General features: G+C 27.2%; 1 protein-coding gene across 1 annotated transcript; it reads right to left on the reverse strand.

Annotated features, from left to right (window-relative positions):
* On the reverse strand, positions 1 to 27,063 carry LOC129960576 (CUB and sushi domain-containing protein 3-like). The gene is made up of 11 exons (XM_056074067.1): positions 26,901 to 27,063; positions 26,415 to 26,474; positions 26,223 to 26,313; positions 24,080 to 24,277; positions 18,711 to 18,905; positions 16,219 to 16,401; positions 14,281 to 14,454; positions 10,002 to 10,172; positions 8,560 to 8,640; positions 7,578 to 7,745; positions 1 to 6,724 (listed from the first exon to the last, which is right to left on the reverse strand). Exons 3-11 carry the CDS (start codon positions 26,296 to 26,298, stop codon positions 6,498 to 6,500), a joined length of 1,473 nt encoding a protein of 490 aa, XP_055930042.1. The 5' UTR covers positions 26,299 to 26,313; positions 26,415 to 26,474; positions 26,901 to 27,063; the 3' UTR covers positions 1 to 6,497.
* Positions 27,064 to 27,420: the final 357 nt, after the last annotated feature.

Below are 27,420 nucleotides of genomic sequence, written 5' to 3' on the forward strand. Positions count from 1 at the left end.
GAAGATTCAGTATAATTTTAATGTCAGATATTGAATACAAAAAACCACATGCAAAAATACTTCGAACACTAGCACCATTTCTTTAAAAAACAGTTTTTTCATACTGATATCTTATTATCATATAGTCATTTATAAAATCTAACAAATCAGGCTTTTACATACCATAGAAGATTAATTCTATAATAAGGAAAATCTAAACACCTATAATTTAGTATCCATAATCTAAGTTCTGTGCAGCAAATCTTTGAAATATGGTGTATACCAATATCTATTTGAAATATTCTTGAAAATCAAAAGAAAAAAAATAACAGAAAGTGTTAAAACAAATTAGATTTCAATCTTAATCATTCTTCTACATGTGACTTTCCAAAGAGCTAAAATTGGATGAGGACTATTAATTTTCAGTATATGCTAACTCTGGATAAATGCTCTAAATATTATTTCCTAAAAAAAAACCTACAAATTTTAGTTTCACAAACTTAAATATTTGTTAACGGAGAGAAAAATTAAGGCATTTGCCATAATAATAGTTGATATGTTTAATAACATGTTATTTTAATATTCATATTTTTGGCACACATTTAGAAATTGAAGCTGAATCATTCATTAATATGCGTATAAATTTAAAAAGGTAGCCTCATTCTACCTTTAAATTAAACATTAAGGTATAAATCACAAAAAGAGAATATTACAATTAAACAACAAACAGCAAAGGAAAACCTTATATTAGTACATATTACAGAAACGGCGAAAATTTAAAAAAGATATTAATTTTAAATAAAGGAGTTCAACATTAGTGATCCAACTCAAAATAGTTGACTATTCTTTCCGACAAACGCAATTATCAAGAATTTAGAAGCCACATATTTCCTAGAAAATTATTAGACATAACATGTCGTACATTGCATATTATATATACACACCAATGCTCACAAATATTTAAATGAAGGAAACGCTTTCATCTACAACATACCATCTTAAAAACTAGCAAGAATTGCAGGGAAAGAATTACTCAATTCATAATTGTTACTTTGATTAACATATCTTAAAAAGACACAGGAAAAATAATTATATATAGATGCACACAATACAACAGAATTCAATAAATATAGGTAAATAAATTCGGTCATAGATATTTCAGCCAATAGCATAGCAAAGCAATCTGAAAAATTTCACAAGACAAAATTTCTTGTCAAATCAAAGGAAATTAATAATGAAGGAAGGAAATTACCACATATTTTCCAAGTGTTATGCGTCTATTAAAAAAAAAAAAAAAAAAAAAAAAAGGTAATAATCCTGCTAGGCATCAAAAATCAAGGTAAAATTATTAATATATTCCACACTTTCACATATAACAATAAAAAAATGTAAAAATTTTTCGTAACAATGCAACGAAAAATTTTATTCGGTAAAATCTTACAATATTGAAACGTCAAAAAATCCAGCTTACTTTGATCGCTTCAAAATCAACAAATTTGATGAATTTTAGTCATAAGATTATATTTGAAACAAAAACATATTTATGATTCTTATTAGCCACATAATTTTATGACAAAATTATTAAAGACTACAAAATGATGCAGCGACAATTAAGTAAGTCAAATTAATTTGCTTTAAGAACATTGTTCATTAATTCAGGACAATTACTGGCCCTTAAAACAAAATTATAGCATTAAAAATAATTATAACGAATTTAACTTTACTTTTAAATCAAATAATTACATTAAAATCAAGAAAAAGAAAAAAAAAGTTAAAATATGACAAAACACAAAAATTTATTAATAAGTACAAATCTAAATCAGATCTATAATAAAACATAACATTATTTTAAGACAGATCAGACCTGATATCCCTGAAAAGAACGAGATTCTCACGAAAATAAATTTTAAGTAAATAAAACCAAATATTGCATGAAATGAAATTAGAGATTAGAAAACAACAGTATAAGCAGAACACACTGAAATTTACAATGTATAGAAATGTTATTATTTTACTCAGAGGTTTACAGAACAAGAATTTGCATCTCAGTTAAAAATCAGCATACATAAAAATAATCCAATTATAATTAGCAAAACCTGATATCAGATTTATATTAAAAAAGGATATCTAATTATACATACCAGTGAAATTTAAGTTTATTTAAAACTAATGAATATGTGCCTTAATATGCATCACTTGTTCAAATTATCCAACACTTTCACTATTTTCGAAATAATACAATAAATTATATACATCTTCTAGTTTTTCAACCAGTATGCATATGTATATATATAAAGTAAAAGTATTTGTAAGGCTTTCAATTTTTTGTGACACATTTTAAAAATATAATATAAAAATTTAAATTGAAATGAAATAACTATCAAATTTCCCCAACTTTTTTTTTCCATAGTTAACAGCATTAAAAATAATTAGAAGGACAGCTGTTGGGACAGCTAAAAAAATGTATTCATAAATTTTAAATTTTCCAATCAGTAAATCTTTTCCTAAATTAAAAAAAAAATAAAATCAGATAGCTATGAGATAACTCATTTTCAAATGTCTACAATTTTCACCTTAAAAAATTTGCTCATACTTTATATCACAACAAATATGGGTAATAAAACTCAACACTCTCTTTTATTAATTGAAAATATTTACATTTTAATATCACATAAAATCATTATATAAACGGTTATGAGCACAAAATTTTCATTGAAAATGCGTCTTTTTTATGACTGAAATTTCTCATTAAAGGTAAATGTATATAGAAGTAAATAAATTACAGAATTAGAAAAGTAAAGTCTAAAAACAGATAAAACCATGTACAAATACTGAAAGAACCTTAATTTTATAGTTTACAAAGTTCACAGCTTGTTTACACACATATATACTTTCTGTAGAAAATATAATTTCAGAAAGCAGTGAAACAAATTTTTTTTAACAAATAAATGCTAATGCACTACCAAATATTAAAAATGAGAATAAAGCAAGAAATCAATAATTCAAATAATTTTTTTTTAATAGTAAACATAAGCACACAACAAAAGAAAAAAAAAAGTTGAAATTACTTCATTTCTTTTTCATTTGCAGTGAATGAAATCAACCCTCTCTCCAAATATTAAAAAAATTGTTTTAAATCTTATAATGTAATTCAAATTAAGATTAATCTCCAGTTGTATAAACAAAGTTACTTTGTTTCAGATGGCAAAGAAAATAAAAGATGCAAACTAAGCTTAAAACTGTATTACTATACTTCTAAACATTACAACTACTTTCTACACTATGATACATAAGACACATAGAAGAAGAGCAATAAATTAAAAAATAACCAAAATAAAAGCTCACACAATTCATACAAAATATAATATACATCCATAATACAAAAATGAAATTATGGGAATTTAGTCAATAATATTTTATCAATGACTAGGTCACTACAAAAGTATACATTTTCTATACTTTATTATAAGGCATAGTTTCTATAAAAACAATGGTCCCTTTTCATATTTACATAACTTTACGGGGGTTGCATTCGATTTTCACACATTCCCAACTCATTTAATTAATCACAAATTAGGGGCAAAGCAAATAACTACAATATTTTAAAAACCTAACACAATATTTGCATAAATAGTTTTCATAGCTTCATATTTTTATTCTATATTAATATAATAAAAATATTTATAAAAAAACATTTAATCACTTAATTTTAATTGCATGAATAAAATAAAGTAGAATTTTCAGAACAAAATTAGCACAAGAAATAATAATAATTTCAATTATTTGCATACATGAAATTACCATAAAGTGCAAGCCAGAAAAATAAAAAACAGTTATAATTTGCATATATTAACAGTTGATTTTCTGATACAATACACAACTGATAAATTTTTGAAGTAAAATTAAAAAAGCAAATGTTTTTTAAGATTAAAGCTGTTATTGTTATAAACAATAAACTATTGAATTCACTCAAAACTTTTAAGAGATCAATAATCATTAAGGTCAGTGTATCTTAAATCCACAATTTCAAATAAATTCCAAAATAAATTAAATTGAATCATTGATAATATTCACTAATAAATATGCCTCTTATACAAAATGATAAAAAAAAAAATATATAACAAAATTAAATGTAAGGATAAATAGGTGGAACATGTCAGATTACATGTTAACATGTTACAGATTAAAATAAAATATTGAAAAAAAAAAAAAAAATCAGCCAGCAATGATACAAACTTGCCAAATCTTCATTTACTGAATAAATAGACTTCTAAAAATGGGAAGAAATTGAATTTTTTTTTAGATTTATCACAAAATTATAAATTGAGCTACAAAAAAAAGCCTTCTTTTATGCTTATTAAGAAAGATTGCAGAATTTATTTTTTATAATGCATGAAAGTTAAATTACTGCCCTACATATGCTACTTGCATGCATAAGCATTCCAACCTATTCACAAATCTGATACACTATATTGATATTCATTTACAAAAATTAATTAATGCTAAATAAAAAAAAAAAATAGCAAACTATTTTTCTTAAAGAAACACACACACAAATCAAAAACAAATTTCATTCATTGTTTAATATCAAAAATCAAAACAATCGCATATTTGTAAAAATGAATTAACCCAAAACTGGAATCTTAATTAACAGATAATCCCATTAAAAATAAGAGATGATGGTTAAGAATATTTCAAATATAGTGGGCAAGGGAAGAAAAAGGACTAGAATGATAATGAAGATTTGATCCATGCTAATACAACATCAATTTAATACTTCTTTATTTCTTTTAGACCAGAAAAATTCAAGAATGATAACACAAATATTAAATGAAATTGTGAAGTGTCATGTAAACAATTCTTTTGAAATTTCAGAATATATATATGTACACAACTAAATTAAGTCACATGATTTTATAAATACCCTATTTATTATAGGTATTCTTTGCTTAAAATATGTAAAAGCTATCTTCACAAAACGTCTTTGAAACTTTTTCAACTGAATTTAATAAAATAATACATTAATGAATATCTATCAGTATTTTTTCTCTTAAGTCAAATAGTAAATAAAACTTCAAAACATTAAACACAAAAAGCATTTCTTTTTCTATGTCTGAACGACTTACTATCAGAAAAGACAAGAGTTGCAAGAGACAATATAATTTCCGAAATAAGTATGCGATTAAATTGCAATGGCTTAGGTTTTAAGAAGGCAGAAATTATTTAAACTATTTTTTTTTAATATATTTACACAATATGAAAACTAGCAAGTTTTATAGGAACTGATAAAGGAAATAAATAAAATAGAACAGAATACTGAATAAAAGTTAAGGAACATTTAAAACTAAATTTCTCTCCTTAAAGTTTAGCGACCACGATCTTAACAGATTGTAACCAAATATATCTTCAATCAACCTTAAATCCGAACTACAAACCATGATTCAAAAATATACTGGTGAATCAGATGAATATCGAGAAACCTAATAACTAGTTTATATAAGAAGCTGTAATCCAAGTAGGTAACATGAGCACAAGTTTAAGACATAAAACTAAGAAAAGACATTAGCAACAGTTTTTTAATGAGCATAACAGTCTCCAGTCATAGGAATTAATGAAAAATAATCAAATAGATTCATTCACTGATCAAAACTTAAAGGAAAAGTTATTTCAATAAGATCTGCAGGCATAACTTTAGTATCAACAGAGCATAATCATAATACAGCAAGTAGCGTTAACTAATATTTTAATATTTTTCCGGAAAAAATAAAGCTATTAAAAACGTAATATATTGTATTTAATAAAATAATAAGCTTTAATATATAGCGCACAATTTGAAAGCATAAAATTTTAACTAATTTCTTCAGAATCAAATAATTGAAAAAAAAAAAAAAAATGCAGACTATCATTTTAAATTCTCCCTTCGCCCATGAAAAACCAAATTTATATTTTTTGCAAGTACTTTATAAGATATGAAAGATAACTGTATCTAAACTAAAACATAGTGATAGTTATATGCTTTGCCCCAAAACTACACATATTTTAGACGTTTCAAAAACAATAGATCATGAACAGTAATAACAATGAAAATATACAAACAAAATATAGAGTTTATTTACTTTTCAGATCGCTACAACAAATTCTCATAAATGCTCATGCACTCAGAAATATACCCAAACGGTTAAAATACAACCCCAGAAATGCGTGCAACAAAAATGAGCACTAACTTTGAAGTTTATAAAGCATAAATCAGAGAAATTCTTTGTAGTCAGCAGCGATGTCAAATTTGAACAATGACATGTGGATCAAGTGACAGCACAGAGAACTGATGCTCTCATTGCTGAAATGTCAAACCACATTTCATTTAAAAATTGTACATGAAAAATTGACTGTATTTCTCTACAAGAAATATCAGCCTTTCACTGATGAAGGAACTCATTATTCAAGTACAATTATTATTTTGTAAAGCTCTGAAAGGGATAGCTTGACTGATCAAGCCACTTTTAAATTTAAGTAGATAATTACAAAACCGTTACAGGTATCGGCTTTTTCCCACTATCTAATCCAGCAATTTCTTCCAAATCGGTTGCATCTGCTGTTAAAGCTTTGCTCTTATCACCATAACCTCGCATTTTCTTTTCTCTCCATCTATACCAGAAATAGCCACCAACTCCAAAAGCAACCAAAATCAATACACCACAAACAATCCCTATAATACTAGGTAATTTTGTAGATAATGGTTTCACACCTAAAAATAATCAAATTACAAATTAGAGATAATGTAAAAACGTGGTAAAAAGTATATGCATGTAGATTTAAATATATAACACTTAGTTGAACATGTTTTTAAGAAAAAGCTAAGAACATATTCAATGTGAAAAAACCATTTAAGAAATTATATATATCAATGCTAAAAAACACTTAAGAAATTAACAAATGCAGTATAACACTTATTTTGAAAAATATATGTTTAGATCCAAAGTTTCATGTGTTTTCAAATTTTTAAATAATTGTCAAACATTCAGAATTACACCGGTTCTAATGTCTTACAATTAATAAATTTCAAAAACATTAGGATGTATACCTCCAAATTAGAATGATCTAAATCTACACATTGTACTATAAAAGATTATTAGTAGACAAAAGATTTAAAATGATTATTCATATTGCAGTAAGTCTCTGCCATTAATAAATTGCCATTATGATTTAATTAGCAAGGAACTTAAGAAAATATAAGATCTTGGACAATTAGTACACAGTTTAATGTCATAGTCATTAAAAATGGAAAAAATAAAAAATTTTAAAAAATAAAATATTATGAAATAAAAAAAAATTTCAATCCTAACTATCTATAAATAATGAATTTATATAGTATGCAAGAAGTCCAGAAAGTAAATGGCTAAAGATTCGATTCATTACAGATTCATAAATTTTAGATCTGTCAAACGTTCCTATTTCAACAATAAGAATATACATGCAAAAAATAAAAACAATTTGAAAGTAAAGTAGAGAAAAAAAAATACAGAATATTAATAGTTTTTTTAAAAATTTGTTTTCAGTTTTATGACATAGGAAAGAAATGCAATGAAAACTCAACTCACATATAGGAAGCTTATCAAGATCCCATTTTCCATTCTCCTTGCACAATAAAGTTGCCTTGCCTCTTAGTTCATAATCCTTTTCACAAGCATAAGTTATAGTGCTATTAATAGTCAAGCCACCAATTATTCTGACACCATTTTTTATTTCTCCTGGATCATCACAATCAGCTAATAAAAAGAATTCAAAGTAGATTAAAATTACATGTAGAAAAATAAGATGAAAGGGAATGCAGAATTTTAAAAATGCCTTCAGATAAATTTTGAGAATCACTATGACAGCTATACATTTTCTTAGTTTAGATTAAGGATATCTAAATTATTTAGAAATAAATACGAGATTAAATATTTTAACTTTAGTTTCATAATTGTTTGCATTCAAATACACATGGAGCCTAAACATATAATACAGGTAAATTTGGTAAACTTTATAACCACAGGTTATAAAAAGTATTAGAGTCATTCAATGAATAATGAGTCAATTACTTAATAAATAAGGGAACAGTATAGATTTGCTATAACTTAAAAAATTATTACCTCAACTGCAAAAAGATTTACCCCTATGAGAGACTAGGCCAACTAATTGAGAACATGTAAATTGAATCGATTATGAGAGGATGAGCATTGCCAGAGAGATCAACCCCAGAAGAATGTTCTTAGGATAATTTCCTTATTATGTCCCTCGTTCCCAGTTTCTATACTGTGAGCTAGAAATATCATTAGTTAAATCTAAGTTCGACAGGAGAGCGGTAGCTAATTTAGAGCGAGCTTAAGCTATGTGTTCTCAATCTATTTATATCAGTTGACTGTGTGCATCATCAGAAGTCCCAAGTCCTTTGCCATTCCTGCAGTTGCTTAGTGATCCTTCTTCATTTTGTTGCCATTATTCTTTTAAATCAGCATTTCATGACAATCTAACGTTTTACTTATTGAAAGACCCCAATATGAAGAAAAATTTTCAAGCAGCACTTAAGGCTTTACTAACCTCTTCTTACAATATTCAAGTCATCACCTATATCAATATCTGGAGAAACAGATGAAATGGAGGACTCGGTTGTAGAAGGACCTGTAATAAAAAATATTCTTTTAAATTTTTTATAATAAGAATAAGATACTCAAACAAAATCTCGAGAAAATAAAATTAATAAAAATAAAATGATTAATAATTACTTTCACAAGTTACATTCATATTAGAATATATTCATATATTTCATACATTCGGAAGCTCATACAAATAAAAGTGGGGTGAAATTTTGCAGTTATAGAAGCTCCCAAATATTTAGAAGGAAAAAAAAAAAAACTTCTCAAATAAAGATTTCACAAGTACAAACATCTCTATTAAAACAAAAGATAAAATAAAAACATTTGCTTAGATAAAAAAATGCAGTTTTTAAAAATTTAAACACAGAATTTTGTCAAAAGTATTTTTTTTTTAAATCCAAGCATTATTTTTTTATCATACAGAAGAATCATTATTAAAATTTTTAATATGGTCTCTACCCATAATAAAATAATAACAAAATGATCTTCATTTCATACAATTCTTAATTCTTCGCAAGAAATTAAAAAAAAATACTGTACATGTGTTTTGATTATATAATTTAACATATGAGGTCGATTAAGTTTGGTAAAAATGGAGATGTTCTATTTTCAAGCAATATTCTAATGAATAAGCAAATGACTCTCACATTAATATACAAGGCAAATGCAGAAAGTTTGCTAAATTTCATCACCATTGCTTTCTAAACTATTTTATTATCGACTGAAATTTATTTTTATTTTTCTAACCCTCGACTTGCCTACAGTAGATAGCCGAAAGTTTAAACATATTTTCATAAAGTAATTAAAATTAAATAAAATTATATACAAGAATCAATTCTTAAGACATTAGACAGTTAAATTAATGTCAAGTTTTGAAGATACATAAGGTCTAGTTGTGATATATTTCAGAATTTCGAACTATGAACAAATGATGAGAATGACATTTAAACTGGTATTATATCGAACCAAAGGAAAGATGTCTGACCATTAACAAATTTATGTGCACCAGGCAGCTATAATTTATTGATGGAAGTGGCTCTCAGACCTATAACTTTTCGATTTTGGAGTTGAGATTTCTACCGAGACATTGCAATCTTGTATATCATGCAATGAAATTCTCTTTACTGAATAAGTCTTCATAACATTTTTCCACGCGCGCACACACGCACATTAAATTCTTAAATTTCCCTGACAATAAAGAGACAGTTTACTTTTAGAATGAAGCTTGAATTTTTGTATCATATTTAACCTGACATGATGCAAAAATAATGAAATATTTCTGACAGTTTAATTCAAAATTAAATTCAGGAAATATTTTATCACAAAACTGAATTTAGGAAGTTTAATGGAGTTATACATAAAAAATACAAACTCACAACAGCTCACCTGAACAAAGAGGTGGTCTTTTACTCCATTCACCAGTTTCCAAACATTTGGAAGAGGTTTGGTGAAAATCATAATTACATTTGAATATCACAAGATCCCCGGCCTTATAAAATGTTGTATTAGGGATGACACGAACATGCTGAAGTGCACCAGGATTGAAACAAGTTATTTCTGAAAGAATTATATTTGCTTCAATAGTAGTTTAAATACAATTATCACATAACAGATATTTAACATATAGTTTGCTACCACGATAAGAATTGTGAATGGCAAAATTAATACTACAAGTAATAAATAAATTTTATAATGATGCTTTGAAGTAAAGTAAAGTAAAGCATATAAAAATTATATACAAAATACATTTAGAATCTACATAAAGTTTAACGGAATTATACACATTTAACAAATTCAATTTTTGCATGCCTTCAAAGTCCATCGCTTTTCTTGCCATTTAAAGTGATAAACAATTTCTCAGTTACACAGGATTTGGAATACATGGCTTTTGACTCAGGTCTCTCAAAACCTAATAGTTATCCGATATTGATCTGATTTTGTAAATAACATCATACGCCCAAAGAATAGCAAATTCAATAACTTTATGCAATTCCAATATCCAAATGAGGAAAATTTCCTGTCTCGAATGCAAAAACCTTAGATTCCATTGTCAACAGCATCTTTACCAAAAGCATGTCAGGAAAGTGCACTCCACGATCTGACAATATGCACTAAAAATCATCGTTAAGATGAAAATTTCGGCAGAAAAGCTAGGGAAAATATAAGATGTGATTCAACTAACAAATCTCAACACCTTATTTAGCACTTATTATATGTATATGTGTAAATCATATAAAACACTTGGATATCTTATTTGTAAAACTCATCAGTTTTCCAATGAACAAACTATAAAGATTTTGTACCGCCTGTTCGAATCTGGAATATTGCAATCTTATTTAAGACCCAAACCATAAAAAATAATTGTAAAATTCTTGAGTAACTGTAAAATAAAGTTTTATATAACTTGTTTTAGAACTAATCATTTTCCACTGGATATAGCTTCTACTTATTTGCATAAAGTTATAATATCCAAAATCTGATATAACATAGATATTTATTTTTTGCTATTTTTCGATAAAATAATGATTGACGGACCTCAAATACTTAACTCTATTAATTTTGTTGTGCCGGCAGGGGTGCAGCAAGGTTAACAGGCGCCCAGGCATAATGTACTTTTTTAGCCCCCAGTCATTATCAGTTATTTAGTAAACACAGATGGCAACTAGGGCATTACTTATTAAATAAGGTATTACTTTTTCCAATCCCTTCAGGTTATTTCATTTCAAAAAATAATATAAATGTACCAATGTTTTGTTTTAATGGTGCTCCATAAGACATCCATGGAAATCAGTACTCTTACCCCCCCCCCCCGGTTGCAATGCCACAATGTATTGGACAGAACTTTGAGATGGAAGACAATTTCAGAAAGTTCTTATTAAATTTAATAGCATGGACATTCTCTTTTAATATAAATTTTAGAATTTCTTTAATAAACTGATAATCTTGATGTTTTATGTTATAATGTTATGTCTTTAAGGCTAAATGTTTTCTAACTTTTTTTAAACTCATAACAGCTCATATTGTCATTGAAGTGTAGATATTATTCGTAAGTTTATTTTATGATTAATTGTTCTTTGTGTATTTACATCTTTTTTTTTATTAACCATGTAGCATGGACACTGGTTTTTTTTTTCAGTATTGCACATTCAAAAATAAATATATGCAGGTTTTTAGAGAAAAACTGCATAGCAAATAGAAAAAAATAAATAAATTGGTAAATAATGAATAACATCCAAGAAATTTAATTATATACACGTTATTTAGCTTATATATATATTTTAAATTCAGATTATTCATATTTACAAATAAAAAATAATCCATGACAGATAAGCACTGCCAACGTTTCTTTAATCCTCAAATGCATTAGGCAAGTCAAATATGTGGCTCATGAAAAATAATTTTACAGCTCAGTCTCAGAAATTTTAATAAGCATTTTAAATATATATATACAGGGTGTTTATTTAGTCCCGGACCCATTTTAATGCTTAATAACTCATAAAATAATAAATATAGATTAAAATTAATAACATAAATGGTTAAATAGACTCAAAAAGTTTCATGCCCCTTGTCAATGAACTTTCACGTGTGCCCCCTTCGTCGCACGGAGAATATCAAGTCGATAGTCAATTTCACATCAGGGAGCGGCAAGCATGTCGGCATCCACAGAGCCTATTGCGGTTGTAATTCTGGCTTTTGGGTCATCAATGTTCGACACTCTCCTCCTGAAAACGTTGTCTTTTACAAACCCCCAAAGGAAAAAGTCCAGCGGCGTTATGTCAGGTGATCTGGGTGGCCAAGGAATTAGACCTCTTTGCCCAATCCATCTTCCTGGAAAATGGTCATTCAAAGAAGTACGAACGATGGTACCCCAATGAGGTGGCGCACCATCTTGTTGCAAAAAGACATGTGGCTGAAGCTCTTCTAGTTGTGGAAATACGAAGTTTTCCAACATGTCTACGTATACGACTGATGAGACCGTCTTTTCTGTAAAAAAGAAAGGCCCAATGACTCGGTCGTGCATTAGTCCGCACCACACATTAACCTTTGGGGAATCCCTTTGTGCCTCACGGTATTCATGGGCGATTTCAGATCCCCATATGCGCACATTATGACGATTAACAATGCCGGAAACATAAAAGGATGCTTCATCGGAGAACATTATGCGCATCAGAAAATCAGCAGCATCTTCTATCCTCCTTGGCATATCTGTTGCAAAGGCCATCCTCCTGGGCCTATCGTTCGGTTCCAAAACTTGACCAATTTGAACTTTGTATGCATGCAGTCTTAATATTTTCTTAATAACTTTGTACACCGTCGAAATTGGCATATCCAATTCTGTTGCCGCTGATCTCACAGATATTCTAGGATTGTGTAAAAATGTCTCTCTGACACGCTCAACATCAAAATCACTTGAGCAAGGACGTCCGGAACGTTTCTTATCTGCGATACTTCCAATTTCTAGAAAATTCTTTTTCCACCGCAAGATGCTGTTTTTGGATGGAGGATCTTTTTGGTAAATTTTTCTGAAATTTCTGAAATTTGAACTATCGATTTCGTTTCTATGAACCACCATAAAATCTGTGCTTTCTCTTGTGGTGTATGCATTCTCCTTAATATCCGTTCGAATAAAACATAGAAAAGTACTACATAGAACAAACACATCAAAAGTAAACATAACATTGCAATCATTGCAATAGATGCCAAAAACAAAAGAGAAAAATGCAATTAATAAGCAGACGATATTTAGAAAAGTACAGATATTTAGACTGGAAAATGAAATTATCTGAAATTAACCACACGCGCAGACGATATTTACAGAAGTAAAAATATTCAAACCTGAAAAGGAAAATATATGAGTTATTCCATCAATACATGCCATAAGTTTGTTTATATCTTCATTAATTTATGAGTTATTAAACATCAAAATGGGTCCGAGATTTTATAAACACCCTGTATATATATATATATATATATATAATGAATTTTCAACTACATATAATAATATATTAAGAAACACAGAATTCAGCACACACTAATAACCAGCAATTTGAAAATAAGAATTAATAAGGATTGTGGAAAAGACACTTTCCATGGAAATCATTTGAAAAAATCTTTATTCTGCATATGAATTCAGATACATTCTAGCAATAATAGATTAATCTTAAGATGTTTTATTTACAACATTATTTATCCCATCACAATTTAAATTTTCATGACTAGGAGGAACTTATTTCGTTGAATGAAATGGGATTTTGATTCAAACTTAATTTCAAAATCTAATGAAATAACCAGCTTTATTTAAAATAGATATGGATATGATTAAGAACACACACACACCCAAAATGTTAGTATATTATTTCACAATATGTTTTTCACCCATCTGAAGTAAGTTATTTAATTAGTTTATTTTTAGATTTTTTAATTACAATCTATCAATTTGTAACTAGACAGCAATTTGATGCTTTAAAAACTTTAGCATCAAATTCCTTAGTTTCTGCGATATTAAAACTGATCTTGTATACTTAAAAAATTCAAGCGAATTTCAGGAACAGATATGATTTTCCAAGCTGATTTCTATCTCATTACCAAATGAATCTTCAGTGGATAGTAAAATAGAGATTTGTAATATTGTAAACATTTTTTATTGTTAAAATTCATTACTAACCCTTGCACGTTGGTACATCACCAGACCAGGTCCCATCTTCTTGACATATGCGCTCACTGTTTCCAGAAAGATTATAGTATCTATCACACTCATAAGTAGCAACAGCATGAAGTCTTCTTTGAGATGATATAACTTTGCCATTCAAAGGATGTGACAGAATAGGGCAAACTATGGCTGTAAAAATATATGTGAAAATCATTAACTCTCAATGCACACAAGAAATAATTAGAAGTAACATACATGGTGAAAAATGTTTTAAATAGAATATAACAAAAAAAAACCTTTTACCAATATTACAATTTAAAACTCATAATAGCAAAAAATTTAAATACTTGTAATTATTTTTCTGAACTATGTACATATTATATAGAAAAAAAAAAAAAAATGAAGTCTCTGACTGCAGAGCTGAGATCACTGCAAAAATTTACATCAAAGACAACATAATTAAGTTTAAAACTCCAGTAAACATCTATAAATATTTAATCTACCGCAGAAATCGGTTTATAGCAATGCAAGGCTAAAAACGAAAAATCTTTGGGAAGCTATAAAATAATTTTATGCATTTTACTCAGGTTTTCATGCTTCTCAAATATAGTTAAGAATGTAAAGCTTAATCAATTACGAAATTATGAGTTTGAGTAAAATAATGCTCTTCAGAGTAGGAGAAATTTTATGAGCTATAAGCATATTATCTTTATACAGTTTAGATTCTGCAACAAAGGGACCTTCTATTCATTTCCTTTTCTTTCTCATTAAATCATGATCAGCTACTCTTTTTTTTTAATAAGTGACACTGATTAGTTCATTTTAAGAATACACACAAGAATTGAAAAAAAAAAAAAAAAAAAAAAAAAAAAACACCACTTTACTGAAACAAATAAGCTGTGAGAATCAGTATGCATGAATTTGTCATTTAGAAATTGTAGTTTCTGGTATTTTAAAATAAAGAATATACATTCATAATACCTTAATTGAAAAATTCACACAGACATTACATTTTCTAACATTTATATTTTTAATCGGATGAAATCAATTTCAAAATAATAAGTTACATGTCAACCTACACAGAACAAATTTCTTAAAAAAAACTGTAAAAATGAGCAAGTAAGGAAGGAGATCTGGTTATAATAATAATAATAATAATAATAATAATAATAATAATAATAAAAGAGCACAAAAATAAATTGCCAGAAATTTTTTTTCATCTTTCATGATCTCAAAAAATTGCTACATCACAAAAGGAAAAAATATGTAAAAAGAATTTTCAAAAATACATTTGTAGCTTTTCAGTTTTTGTCATGCAACCCAAAATACACAAAATCAAAGAAATATGTATTTTATGCTGGCTATAGAATATTATTCTGCTTTTCTTATGTTGTCGAATTTTACCATAAGCAATATCTTATACAACAAAGAAATTATTTTTGAAATATATTTTACTTATATCATTAACAGTATTTTTCAAAATACTACTAATGAATAGCATAAAAACTATCAAGATTGCTTAATTTTTGACAAAAGAAATATTGTATTGTAAATAAACATATCTTCGGAATTTTTGAAATTATAAAAGTAAGCTACAATACATCTTGTGATTTTGTAAAACGGAACTGCAATGATTATTTAAAATTCAATTTGATAAATATGGAATTACAAAACATAAGAATCCATAAAAGTTGTCAAAAGTCTGTAAAGTAGCATTATTAGAATTATTTTTTAGATGAATATTAATTGTGAAACACATGTGCGCATATATAAAGCTTTGTAAATATTGCAAATAATCAATGCTGCTTTCTTTCTCACTAACTGTTTCATACACTACAAATATGCACTTCCTACATGTTCAAAACGTATTTTGGTTAGTATCAGCTTTCTGATACATTTATACTCATATAATTGCGTTAATCGCATTATAGTACATTTAAATCTTCATCTTACCTTCACAAAAAGGAGGTGAACTAGGCAACCATTGACCTATAGGAGAGCAATATCTAATGGCAGCTCCCATTAATTTGAAGCCTTCATTACAGACATAGGTAACATTGTTTGGAAATGTAAAGACACTACCAAGGCGCTGAGCATTTTCAATGTAGCCAGGATCATTGCAGCTAATCACTAAAACTAAAATATTTTATGATAAATAATTGATATGCAGTTTAATGTTGAAATCAGGACACCAGTACTAAAACCAATTGTAGATTTGAAAGGTAAATCATATTGTGGTCACAAAATAAATTTTACAAAAATAATTAAAAGGTGAAATTTGGTATTAGACAAGACAGAAGACCATTAACTACATACATATATCCTTTAAATTATATAAAAATGAAAAAGTACAACCATAAAGTTTTTTCAACTATCATGCTCTTTTTAATAAATGATAAAAAAAAAAAATAACTTATCTTGTATAATTATACCAAACAGAAATTTTAAGACTTTCACATCTAAACACTAATAATAAGCATATTGCATACTTTGTAATGCTGCAAAATACAGAATTCATGGGTGAAATAAAAAATATTGATTCTCTTGTATCCATATAATTTTATTATATATAGAAATAAAGGAATGCTGACTTTCTATAAAAATTATTATTATTATGTCTGGAAGTTGAAAGTATTTAAATATTTCTAAGTTGACAGTTTTAAGCTACAATTAAATCCACATGTGTAAGTTTTTAGAATGAACAAATGCATGCAGATATTTAATCAAGCAATCATAAAAATATATCTTGACAAATACAATACTTGCTGATTCTTTACAAGCTTTTTAATTTAAAATTAGAGCTTTCAGGACTTTCAAATGTGATTAACGCTGTAACAACTGTAGCTACAAATGTACATATACACAGAAAAAAGCATAAAGTCAATAATTTTTTATTAACAATAAGTAACTCCATAATTACAATAAATGTATAGCAAACTATAATGAAATTCTTTTGAGTAGTATAGTAGTTTTCCAGAATACGTTCACATACTAATACAGAAAAATCTAAAACATTGACAACTGGAAAGATTTTTCAAAATATGAAATGGCAAAATTTTGCCTTCATTTTAAATCTTGTCACAAACTACACACATATTAGACTTACACAGCCCCTGCTTTAAATAAATACTAGAAATATTTTAGTAAACTATTCTGTTTTGATCTCAAGTCATTCTCATGTCCAAAAAACATTATAATATCAGAGATTTTTAATTTGATATCTCACCCTAAATTACACACATACTGATCTTTCCCTTTTGAGTTCAAATAAAAGTGGCTGTATTTTTTCCTTTTCTTTCCCATTATAACAGAGCTAGTCAAAGGACAAGTTCTTATACCTGACAGTTTACAATTCTAAAATAGTTAACATCCTACTGAAACATAGGATAGGAAGGAAGTTAAGGCACAGAACAAATATTTACCATTTTGACTGAGTATTTCATCATTACTTGGTTTCAGAAAAGTGTGACTAAGCAAGTATTGCAGTGAAACAAAAAAAAATGAATAAAATCTTTTGTATATGAATATAAAAATGCTACTTTATGTCTGTTTAGTAGATTTAACCTGAATCAGGGCACAACTTAAGAAGGCTTCTCAGATTCACTATCCAAGGTAAATCCTTGAAACATTTTCAATGCTCCGGAAAGACTTAGACCTCTTTGTGCCATTTCCAATATAATTAATTTATGATAAAAAAATTAACTACAATTATATCTACGATAAAAAGTAAATTATAATACATATATGACATTAAAAATATCTACATGATTAGAAAAACAAATGTTAGCGAAACTAAAAATCAAGAGCAAAAAATCTACACAGCTCTAAAGAAGATCAAAGCTACTGATATAAACTCGCGAAACTTCAGAAGTCCAGAGAAAGGGTCAAACATTTCCAATCATTCGAACCCTACACCACAATATTCCTTGAAAAAAGAAAACATTCAAGGAACAACCATTTTATAAATTAAAAAAATTAATTTAATTTCAGAATTCAAAGTAATTCAATTTCTTAACAGTGATAAAAACAGAATACTGAATTTCATTTTTAGAATAAATTTTTCCATAATGTTACGAAAAAACGATCTAAAGCAATAAATTAGGTAAATTTTATCTATATTTATATAAAAATTCTAATATAACTCCACAAATACATTTTCCTTAAAACTTCCGAAACATTTGTTGAAGAAAATATATAATAAAAGAACTACGATCACTTAACTATTCCTCAAAAGCCTTCAACAATTTTAGATCACATCACCAGTTTCATCTCATTAATAACTAGTAAATCATGTTTTCATATTCACACAACTAATTAATCGGAAGGTGTAAGATATAAAAATTTCTTGTTTCTTTATGAGTGAGATGAAAAAACACTTCTATAACTCCTTAAATTAATTACAAATTTTTTAGAAATGTAATAATTTTCTTTTTTGGAGTACTTACGTTTACAAGCATTTTCTGTATCAGTCCAATTAGCCATACCTTCTTGAATTTTACAAGTAATCTTAGCAGCCATGTGGCTGGGAGTATAACCAGCATCACAAACATATTCTATAGAATCCCTTGGCATGAATGGTGGAGAGCGTCCACCCAACTTTAACTGCCCATTTTGTAATGATGGCAAGTGATTACACACAGCTAAAAGATTAATTATATCAATTTTCAGTCAATTACAAATGATATTTGACAAGTGAAAGAAAATATGACTTGGCTATTAGTATATAACAATGCCCCTAATGACATAATTAAAAACTATAATAAACAAATAAAAGAAGCCTTTTCCTTGAATACATTTAAAAGAAGCACCAATATAAACATTTTATCTCATCCAATGTTCCATTTAAATGCATTTTAAATAATACCCTATTATATTTTACACAGATATTTAAATACCCACCAGAAATTTATATATTCCTTCAAATCAATATTGATTTAGTATTTTTTGTACTGAAATAAAAAATTAAAGTGAATTCTAAATGAACCCATTATAATAATTGAGATACTTTACGAAATCCATTAATGTACATTTTTTATCTTGCTCACAATTTTCACAACACAATTTTTTAAGCAGCAGTGTTGTCGAAGAGACAGAAAAATCTTAAACTTCACTTTTATTCCATCCCAGGAGACATAATATGTACAAGAAAGAAATGACAATGAAACTAATGTGCATTCACAAATGATACAAGAGCAGAAGAGTGAAAAAGACCAAAATATTTTCCCCGGTGACTTTATACTATGAAATTTTCTTCATATGTGTTGATTTAGGTAGAGGAATTTGCTTAGAATGACACATTTTTATCCTTTCACTTGAAGTGCATGGAAGTGCTTATTAGAGCAGTTTTGCAGAGCTCGTGTAGCATTAATTAAATAAAAAAGGTGGAATTGGATCAGGAAATCAGAGAACATTTTAGAATTAAGATAATATGGGATAAATTAAGATAAAATTTAGGAAATTAATTGGGATTTAATTTAGAGATATCATTACACACACACACACACACATATATTATATATGCAATAATTTCAAATTAATCTAATTTCTAAAAATAATTTCCCAATTGCACAAACAATGGTAGAACTGTACCTTTAACTTCTGAGCTATTATTTTTCTCACAAAATCAAAATGCTGTAAAATTAATATAAGTTCCGAATATGTGCGCATGCTTGCTCTTTCTTGCTTGCTTTCTGCCTTTCTATTCAGTTCAACATAAAACTTGGACAAAGAAATCTTGAGAATAGATCGAAACTGGACTATCACTTTAAAATTATAGTGCTAAAGAATTCAAAGATTGTTTCTTCAAATCGCGTTTAATACATATATACACTTAGGGTGCCTAAAAAAAAGTAACAAATGTTTATTTCCTTATCTATAGCAATTCAACATAAACTTCCAGTTGCAAAATTTCATTAAATAAAGTAGACAATTAAATGCAAACACTTTTGATTCTTAGATGTTTAACTATTCTTTAAAGTTAGCAAACATAGCTAAAAGTAAAGAAATAGTAACACTTTTCACTACAGAGTAGGGGCCATGTAAAAAACTTTAATTTTTGTTACTTATTATGAACCTCTAGAGAAATCGAAGCATTTTCATACGTTTGGACACCATACTTGATGAAATTTTGTAATTGGAAGTAGATGTTCTAATTGTAACAGTTAAGAAAATAGATGTTTATTCCATTTTTGGGGGATACCTGTATATATAAAATTAAATTTCAAAAAATGGGAATTATTCAATAGCATTTAACAGCCTTTTACTTTTTTTTTTTGTTGTTATTGTTCAAATTCCCCAACAAATTGTAGTTTTACAGCTATATTCTGCTTCTTAAAACTAGCTTCTATTATGCCTAAATGAAAGGTAAATAAGACGACTACTAAAGAGATGAATTGGAAATAAATTACAATGTGTCGGGAAAGCACTACATAAATATGCTTTAAGCCTGACATTTTATTCACTTATAAAATTATTTTTCCCATCATATAGAACTGGAATAAAAAAAAAGAAAGAAAAAAAAAAGAATAAATCCTAATGATGCCATTTTCAGATCAGCAAAAAAAAAAAAAAAAAAAAAAAGGAGAGAGAGAGAGAGAGTTAAAAGACCAGCAAGGAAGTTAGAAATATCTATTTCCAAATAATAAATATGCCTAAAAAATGTTAAATGCGTAAATATTAAAAAAGGAAACATGGAATATTAAAAATTCATACAATTAGCATTCATATTACAGTGAGATGAAACTACAAAATTTCTTTTTTAAAAATGGGATTCAGCTGAAGAAACTGGAAAGTGGTTTCGCTTGTTAGCATACAAGATTATCAACTCTTTATTTCCCATCATTATCAACAAATCTAATCATCATCTAGGGAGTAATACAACAGGATATGAATTAAAGAAAATGTGGAGAGTAATTAGGACACATAGTAATCCCAAATCATATTGAAATCTAAATGGTTTAGTGGTACATTTGTATTCATGAGGTTATTTAATCGCACAACATCTACAATGCCCAAATGGAGAATGTTCATTATATATTTGTTCATTTATCACATTACAGTAAAACCAAACAGTTTAAAACAGCTTGGTTAAGTTGCATTTTTTGGAACATGAGCCATATTTGAACATGATGTGCTATAATTCAAATTTGAATTGCATACTTCGCAATTAATTTCTCAAATTCACCAACTATCTGAGTAAAAAAATCTAGCCAATTCTTGTTTATAGTATCACAATATACCATATTAATTCAACATTTTTATGAATTATTTTAATAGAAGTTAGTTACAACATTTTAAGATTACAAAAATAATTCATTGACGATATAAATCAATTTTTCAGATTGTATTTCCATAATTTCACTGATGTAAGAAATTTTATTTCCCCTTAAATATATATTTTTTAATGATCATAATAAAATAAAATATCAACATTTGTAAATGGGATTGCAGAAAAACTTTTTTAAGGTCTTGCTGTAAATTACAATGCTGAATATATCTTCACCAAACTATCTACTATTATTTTAAAGCATACTATTATTTAATTCATTAAATGATCACAAGTGAAAAAAAAAAAATCATTACAAAAATAAATTGGATTTTATCTTTTAAAATTCTTTCATATAGAATCAAACATTTATTACTATCAGGTCATTAGAAATGTGAAAAGAATCTAATTTTGAATACGTTTTAAAAATTAATCTGTGATTTATAAAAGCCAATTTTTCTATTACTCCATAAAAAAAGTAACAGTATGTTTTATTTCAAATTCTTTAGTTTTATATTATTAGAAAATACCGATTTTGCAGAGGAAATCACTTTTATTAAAATTTAACAATTTTTATTTAATGAAAGAAAGCTTTTACTAAAGAAGTATCTACTATAAAATTTGTGAAGTACACACTTGTGTTTTACCATGATTTTAAATAAAATGAAAAGAAAAGCAAATGAAAGAAATCTTAAAATTAGGACAAAAAAAAAAAGATTAATGGATACAACTAGAACAACACACACACGCACATTGATATCAAAGTTACTAGTTACATCAGGAATTGCAGAAAAAGGAAATAAGCTCTGAACAGCTTTCCAAACTCAACACATAGACATAAAAAAGAAATTAATAAAAACCATATAACAAATATTTATTTTTCTTATTCACTAATGTAAAAGTGATTCAAAGTATTTGTTTGGGAACAAGATTTTTATCACAATTTATTGAAACAATATGAATTTTAAAAGAGGGCTGTCTGAAAAGTTTCCGACCTTGATATGAAGATGGTAGCCTGAATCAACCAAAGAGAAGAAACTTATTTGGGAGTTCTTTGATAACTCCCAATCAAAATTTTGGGAACAAAACTATTTTGAATGTGAATTTATTTTTTTTTGTTTGACAGTTATTTTTGTAAGTTAATGTAACTGTTTTTGAGAAAATAGGGAAAAAATAGAGTGCTAGATTGCAATTAAATACTTGTTTTTGAAAGGTAATATGCCTATACGAATGAAAGAGGAGTTGGACACTGTGTACGGATAACTCTGCAAAATCATTTATTACTGTGAAATTTTGGGCAGGTGAATTTAAACATGGCTGTACCAACTTGAGTGACAATAAATGTTCAGGATGGCAAAAGAAATGCAATAACTAATGAAGCATCATTAAAACTTGCCCAATGGTACACGACAACTGTCGAGTCAAAGTTAAAGAGATAGCAGAAAATATGAGCATATCTAACACATACTTATCCGAGATTTATGTATGTGCAAGCTGGCTGCACATTGAGTACCATGACTGCTCGCTTTGGAGTAAAAACATATCTGAATGAGCATTTACATTACTCTGCTGGCACAATAAATAGGAATTTTTTCAATAATTAATTATTGTAAATGAAACCTGGATTCAACATTACAGCACAGTCAAAACAGTAGATACCAAAGGGCGAATCAACAACAAAATACAGAAAAACTGTTTCTTCTGCTGAGAAATCAATGAATGTTTTTTGGAATAACCATGGAACAGTCTTAACAGATTATCCTGAAAAGTGAAAAACCATTACCTGACCATAATAAGCATTGTTATTTGTCAAGATGCAGAAATTATGGACAAATAGCCCTATTTGCAAAATGCTTTTCCAAGTCAATGATCCATCTTGCACTTCAGTGGTTGCAATGGCAAAAATCCATAAATTCGGGCTTGAAACTCTATCCTCCCCACTCCATTCGCCAAAACTGACCCCAAGTTACTTTTTTTTGTTCCCTGTCTAAAAGCAGCACTCCAAAGACAAATATTTTTGTCAAATGAGGAGGTTATGAACTTCATTAATAATTATTTTATAGAGAAAGATTCAACATATTATTTAGGCAGGTTAAAAGGATGGGAGCAATATTGGAAGAAATATATAACTAAAAGAAGCTTATGTTGAAAAATATAAGTACTAAGTTCTTTTTTTCTTTGTTAGTTAGGTAACTTTTCAGACAAACTATGTACAATTTACTCAGAACAAATTACAGATTAAGTCTTCAAAACGAGTTAATATTTTACATGAAAATTAAATTTAAACATCAATTTCATATAATGGTACCCAGCTTTTTCTTTAGAAAATTCGGTAGAACTAGCAAAATAAGTCTCATACTAATTTTCATATAGCACTTTTTTAAGAGAAAGAAGCGACTTTATTATTTATTTAAAAAACAGAATAAAAAGATATAACCAAAGATAAATTCATAAATATTAAACACATGCATTGTAAAATAATGAAATAAATAAAGAGAATTTAAACAAATCAAATCAATAAACAAAAAAGTCATAAAATAAATTTCATACGTTCACAGGATATGATTGCAGGCCGCCAATAAGTGGTCCCATTATCAATCGCACATCTAGCATAACTACTTCCAATTGTATTTAATATAAATCCATCAAAACATCTGTAACCAATGTGAGTTCCCACAGAGAATTCTGTACCAAAACCGTCACGAATTGCCTCACCATTTTTAACACCAGGAGGCTTTCCACAATAATCTATTTATGAAGAACAGAAAAATATTTTTTAAATGTATCAGTTACAAATTAAAAATTTAGATGAAAATTTAAAAATTGTTGCACTTTATACTCTTATTTCAAACAATTCAATGATTTGCAGAAAAAAAAAATTCTATTAGTATAATTTTGATTAATTATATGTGAAATGTGATTAAAATATCAAAATAAATGTACCGATACTTTGCTTAAACAGCAAAAAATTTATAATTAAGAAAATATAACATTCATTTAACAACAATTAAATGAATAAAATAAAATAAAAAATAGTAAAATATGGGCATTAAATATTCCTCATATTAAATGGTTTTAGAAAAACAAATCTGCAAGATCACACACTGTTTGGATTTACCACAAATGTGTATATAATTAATTCTTTAATGAAAAGTTTATGCTTAATATTTGATTTCCCCTCTTTCTCAATGCTTTAATTTTCAGATAGTATCAGTAAGAAGCTTATATAGCCATCACAAAACATGTTTCGTAAACACTGTACTTTTTGTATAAATTTCAAGGCAACTGTATTCCATCAAGAACCTGATCCGATTTGTTGGATATACATTCGTTACGATTTATATTCTCAAAGCAATAAAATGGAATCATTCTTGAAACATCTATAAACTTCCTGGGCATGACAAGGGTTTCCATACCAATACATAAAACAGATGTGAAAGGATGAAGGGACGAAAGATATTAAATTTACAATTAATTTATTTTAACATATATATTATTACTAAGGAGGTTTATAAACTTATTAGTTAATTGCCTCTTAAGAAAAAATAGATCCTTATTCTTAAATTAATCATGAATAAATGAATAGGCTTCTAATGCTAAACATACTGGCATTTTGGAAACACAAAAGTTGGAAAGTAGTCAATTGAACAACATTGATACATTTACAGTTATGAAAATATAAATGATTTAATTGGAAAGCTTCACAGAACAGAAGACAAATGAAATTATGATTACAATATCAATGAGTAATTCCATATCTTAATATAAGATATCATTAAACAAACAATATTCCACATGAATCTTCAAGCCAGCTTAATGATTAAGCTCAATTAATGATTAAACTCATAGTTATCAATGCATCAAATATTAGAATCTTAATTTTTAACTATTACGACTGTAAATTACAACCTTTAATTAAAATAAGATACAGCATTTTAAAAACACTTATGATTTGCACAGGAAAGATTGGAATTAACGCATTGTCTCTTTAAATTAAAGACTTAAATTAATAATTTTATATAGTTTTTTCCAATAACAATTATTTCTTCTACTATTTGTTAATGCAGTATAAAAATAACACTAGTAAGATTGTAAATTACAACCTTTAGTTAAAATAAAATACAGCATTTTAAAAACATTTACATAAAAAATTTTATACATTTTTTTCTCTGAAAACAATAGCAATTATGATTATTTCTTCTACTATTTGTTAATGCAGTATAAAAATAAAACTATTCAGAATCAATAATGAACACTTTAAAATGTAAAATTGATATTGTCTGTTTATTACATTAACAGATTTCTTGTAAGTTTGAAAATCACAATTGACTACTTGCAGATACTAAAGATGACATTATAACAACCGTTATAAAACACAATTATTAAGATCTACATACTACATGCAGTGTGTCTACAACAGTCAATTCATTAAAATCTTGTTAAGTAATGATTGATTTAAAAAAAATGATGCACTTAAAATTCCCTAATCTTTAATGAGAAAAGTTAAAATATTACTTCTTTTAAAATCAATAAGAAATCCTAACTTCTAATTATAAGACAATTTTTAAATGTGTGTTAGTCAAAATATATTTAATAAAAAAATATTAAAATCATATCTACTGATAACAAAAGGTAAGTTTTTACGCTGCAATTTTTTTAAAAATAAATATTTTAAAGGTGAATTTTTACTTACTGAATGCAATTAAAGAAGGGATGTAAAAAATTATTAGGCATATATAAAAGTAAACTGCAGATCTCAGAAGAATCATTTTGATATAATCCAGCTGAAAAATACAACAAAAGAATTAATGCACATTGAATACATAAGAACAGGCAGATTTCTATATGACACATAGATGAGAAATCAAAATAGTTTTATACATACCTATATCTTTCTCTTCATTCACAAAAGATATCTGACAGAACAGTTGATGTGTATGCCCATCTAAAATAACCAATTTTGACAAAGATTAACAATTTAAAACCCAGAAAATAAGAAATATGTAGTTAGTGTTTGATTTCAATATATTTTTCCTTGGTGAATTTTTGGAATAAATTCTATCAGTAATTATGCATAACATAAAAAAAAAAAAAATCTGGAAGCAATATTTGCACTTACAAATTTTTAACAAATGGAAAGAAGTAGATTTTAACAAGGAATTGGGACTTTAAAAATAAAAGTCTTCAATATAGATCAATATCGTTCATGTAGATATATAGATATCAAAAGAGAAAAGAAACATGCAAAAATAAGTCCCAGTATGCAACAGATGTAAATGCAATATAAGAAAATTGCTACTTTTGTTTTTGAAGTAAAAGTTTACAATAGGTGTAATAAAATTCGCACATAAAATAGGAGTCGAATACTTACAAATAAATGCAGTCAATAAAAACGTATAAAAATATGTGATAAAATTTAACGAGATAAAAGCTTTGTTTTTTCAAAGTTCAAATTTTCATTTCTTAACAAGTAAGAAGTTGTCAAAAAAGCAAAACAAAACCGTAGTTCTGATACAAATGTACGATTTCAGAACCTTTAGCAATAAGAATCGGGTGGTTCTACTTCATTTCAGTTCATTTTGATTTCTTTTTTTTAATAAGGATTGATGAAAAGAAGAAAAGGGGGAAAAAATGTGCTGCACATTCTAACAATGATTTTAACGATTTGAATGTAAAGAATCCGCAAAATATTTTTCTCACTCAAATAAAATAATTATAAACATAATGATAGAATCAAAATGGATCTTGCATCTTATAAGCCACCTTAACGGCCAAGGAAGTAGTTTTTCATAAAACAGAGTTCGAGTCTCTCATTTAACTGAATATTTATAAAATGCCAAAGGAGGCAGACAGATAGAACTTTAATTTTTCTTCTAGGCCAAAATACACTT

Source organism: Argiope bruennichi, chromosome X2, assembly GCF_947563725.1.
Source record: "Argiope bruennichi chromosome X2, qqArgBrue1.1, whole genome shotgun sequence".
In the NCBI taxonomy this organism is placed as follows: Eukaryota; Metazoa; Arthropoda; class Arachnida; order Araneae; family Araneidae; genus Argiope; species Argiope bruennichi.

Coding starts and splice junctions, on each gene's coding strand:
- LOC129960576 (XM_056074067.1), bottom strand. CDS start 26,298: ATGATTCTTCTGAGATCTGCAGTTTACTTTTATATATGCCTAATAATT. Junction 24,278..26,222: donor CCCTTCTTTAATTGCATTCA/GTAAGTAAAAAT, acceptor CTTCATAAATAG/ATTATTGTGGAAAGCCTCCT. Junction 16,402..18,710: donor TACAGAAAATGCTTGTAAAC/GTAAGTACTCCA, acceptor AAAATATTTTAG/TTTTAGTGATTAGCTGCAAT.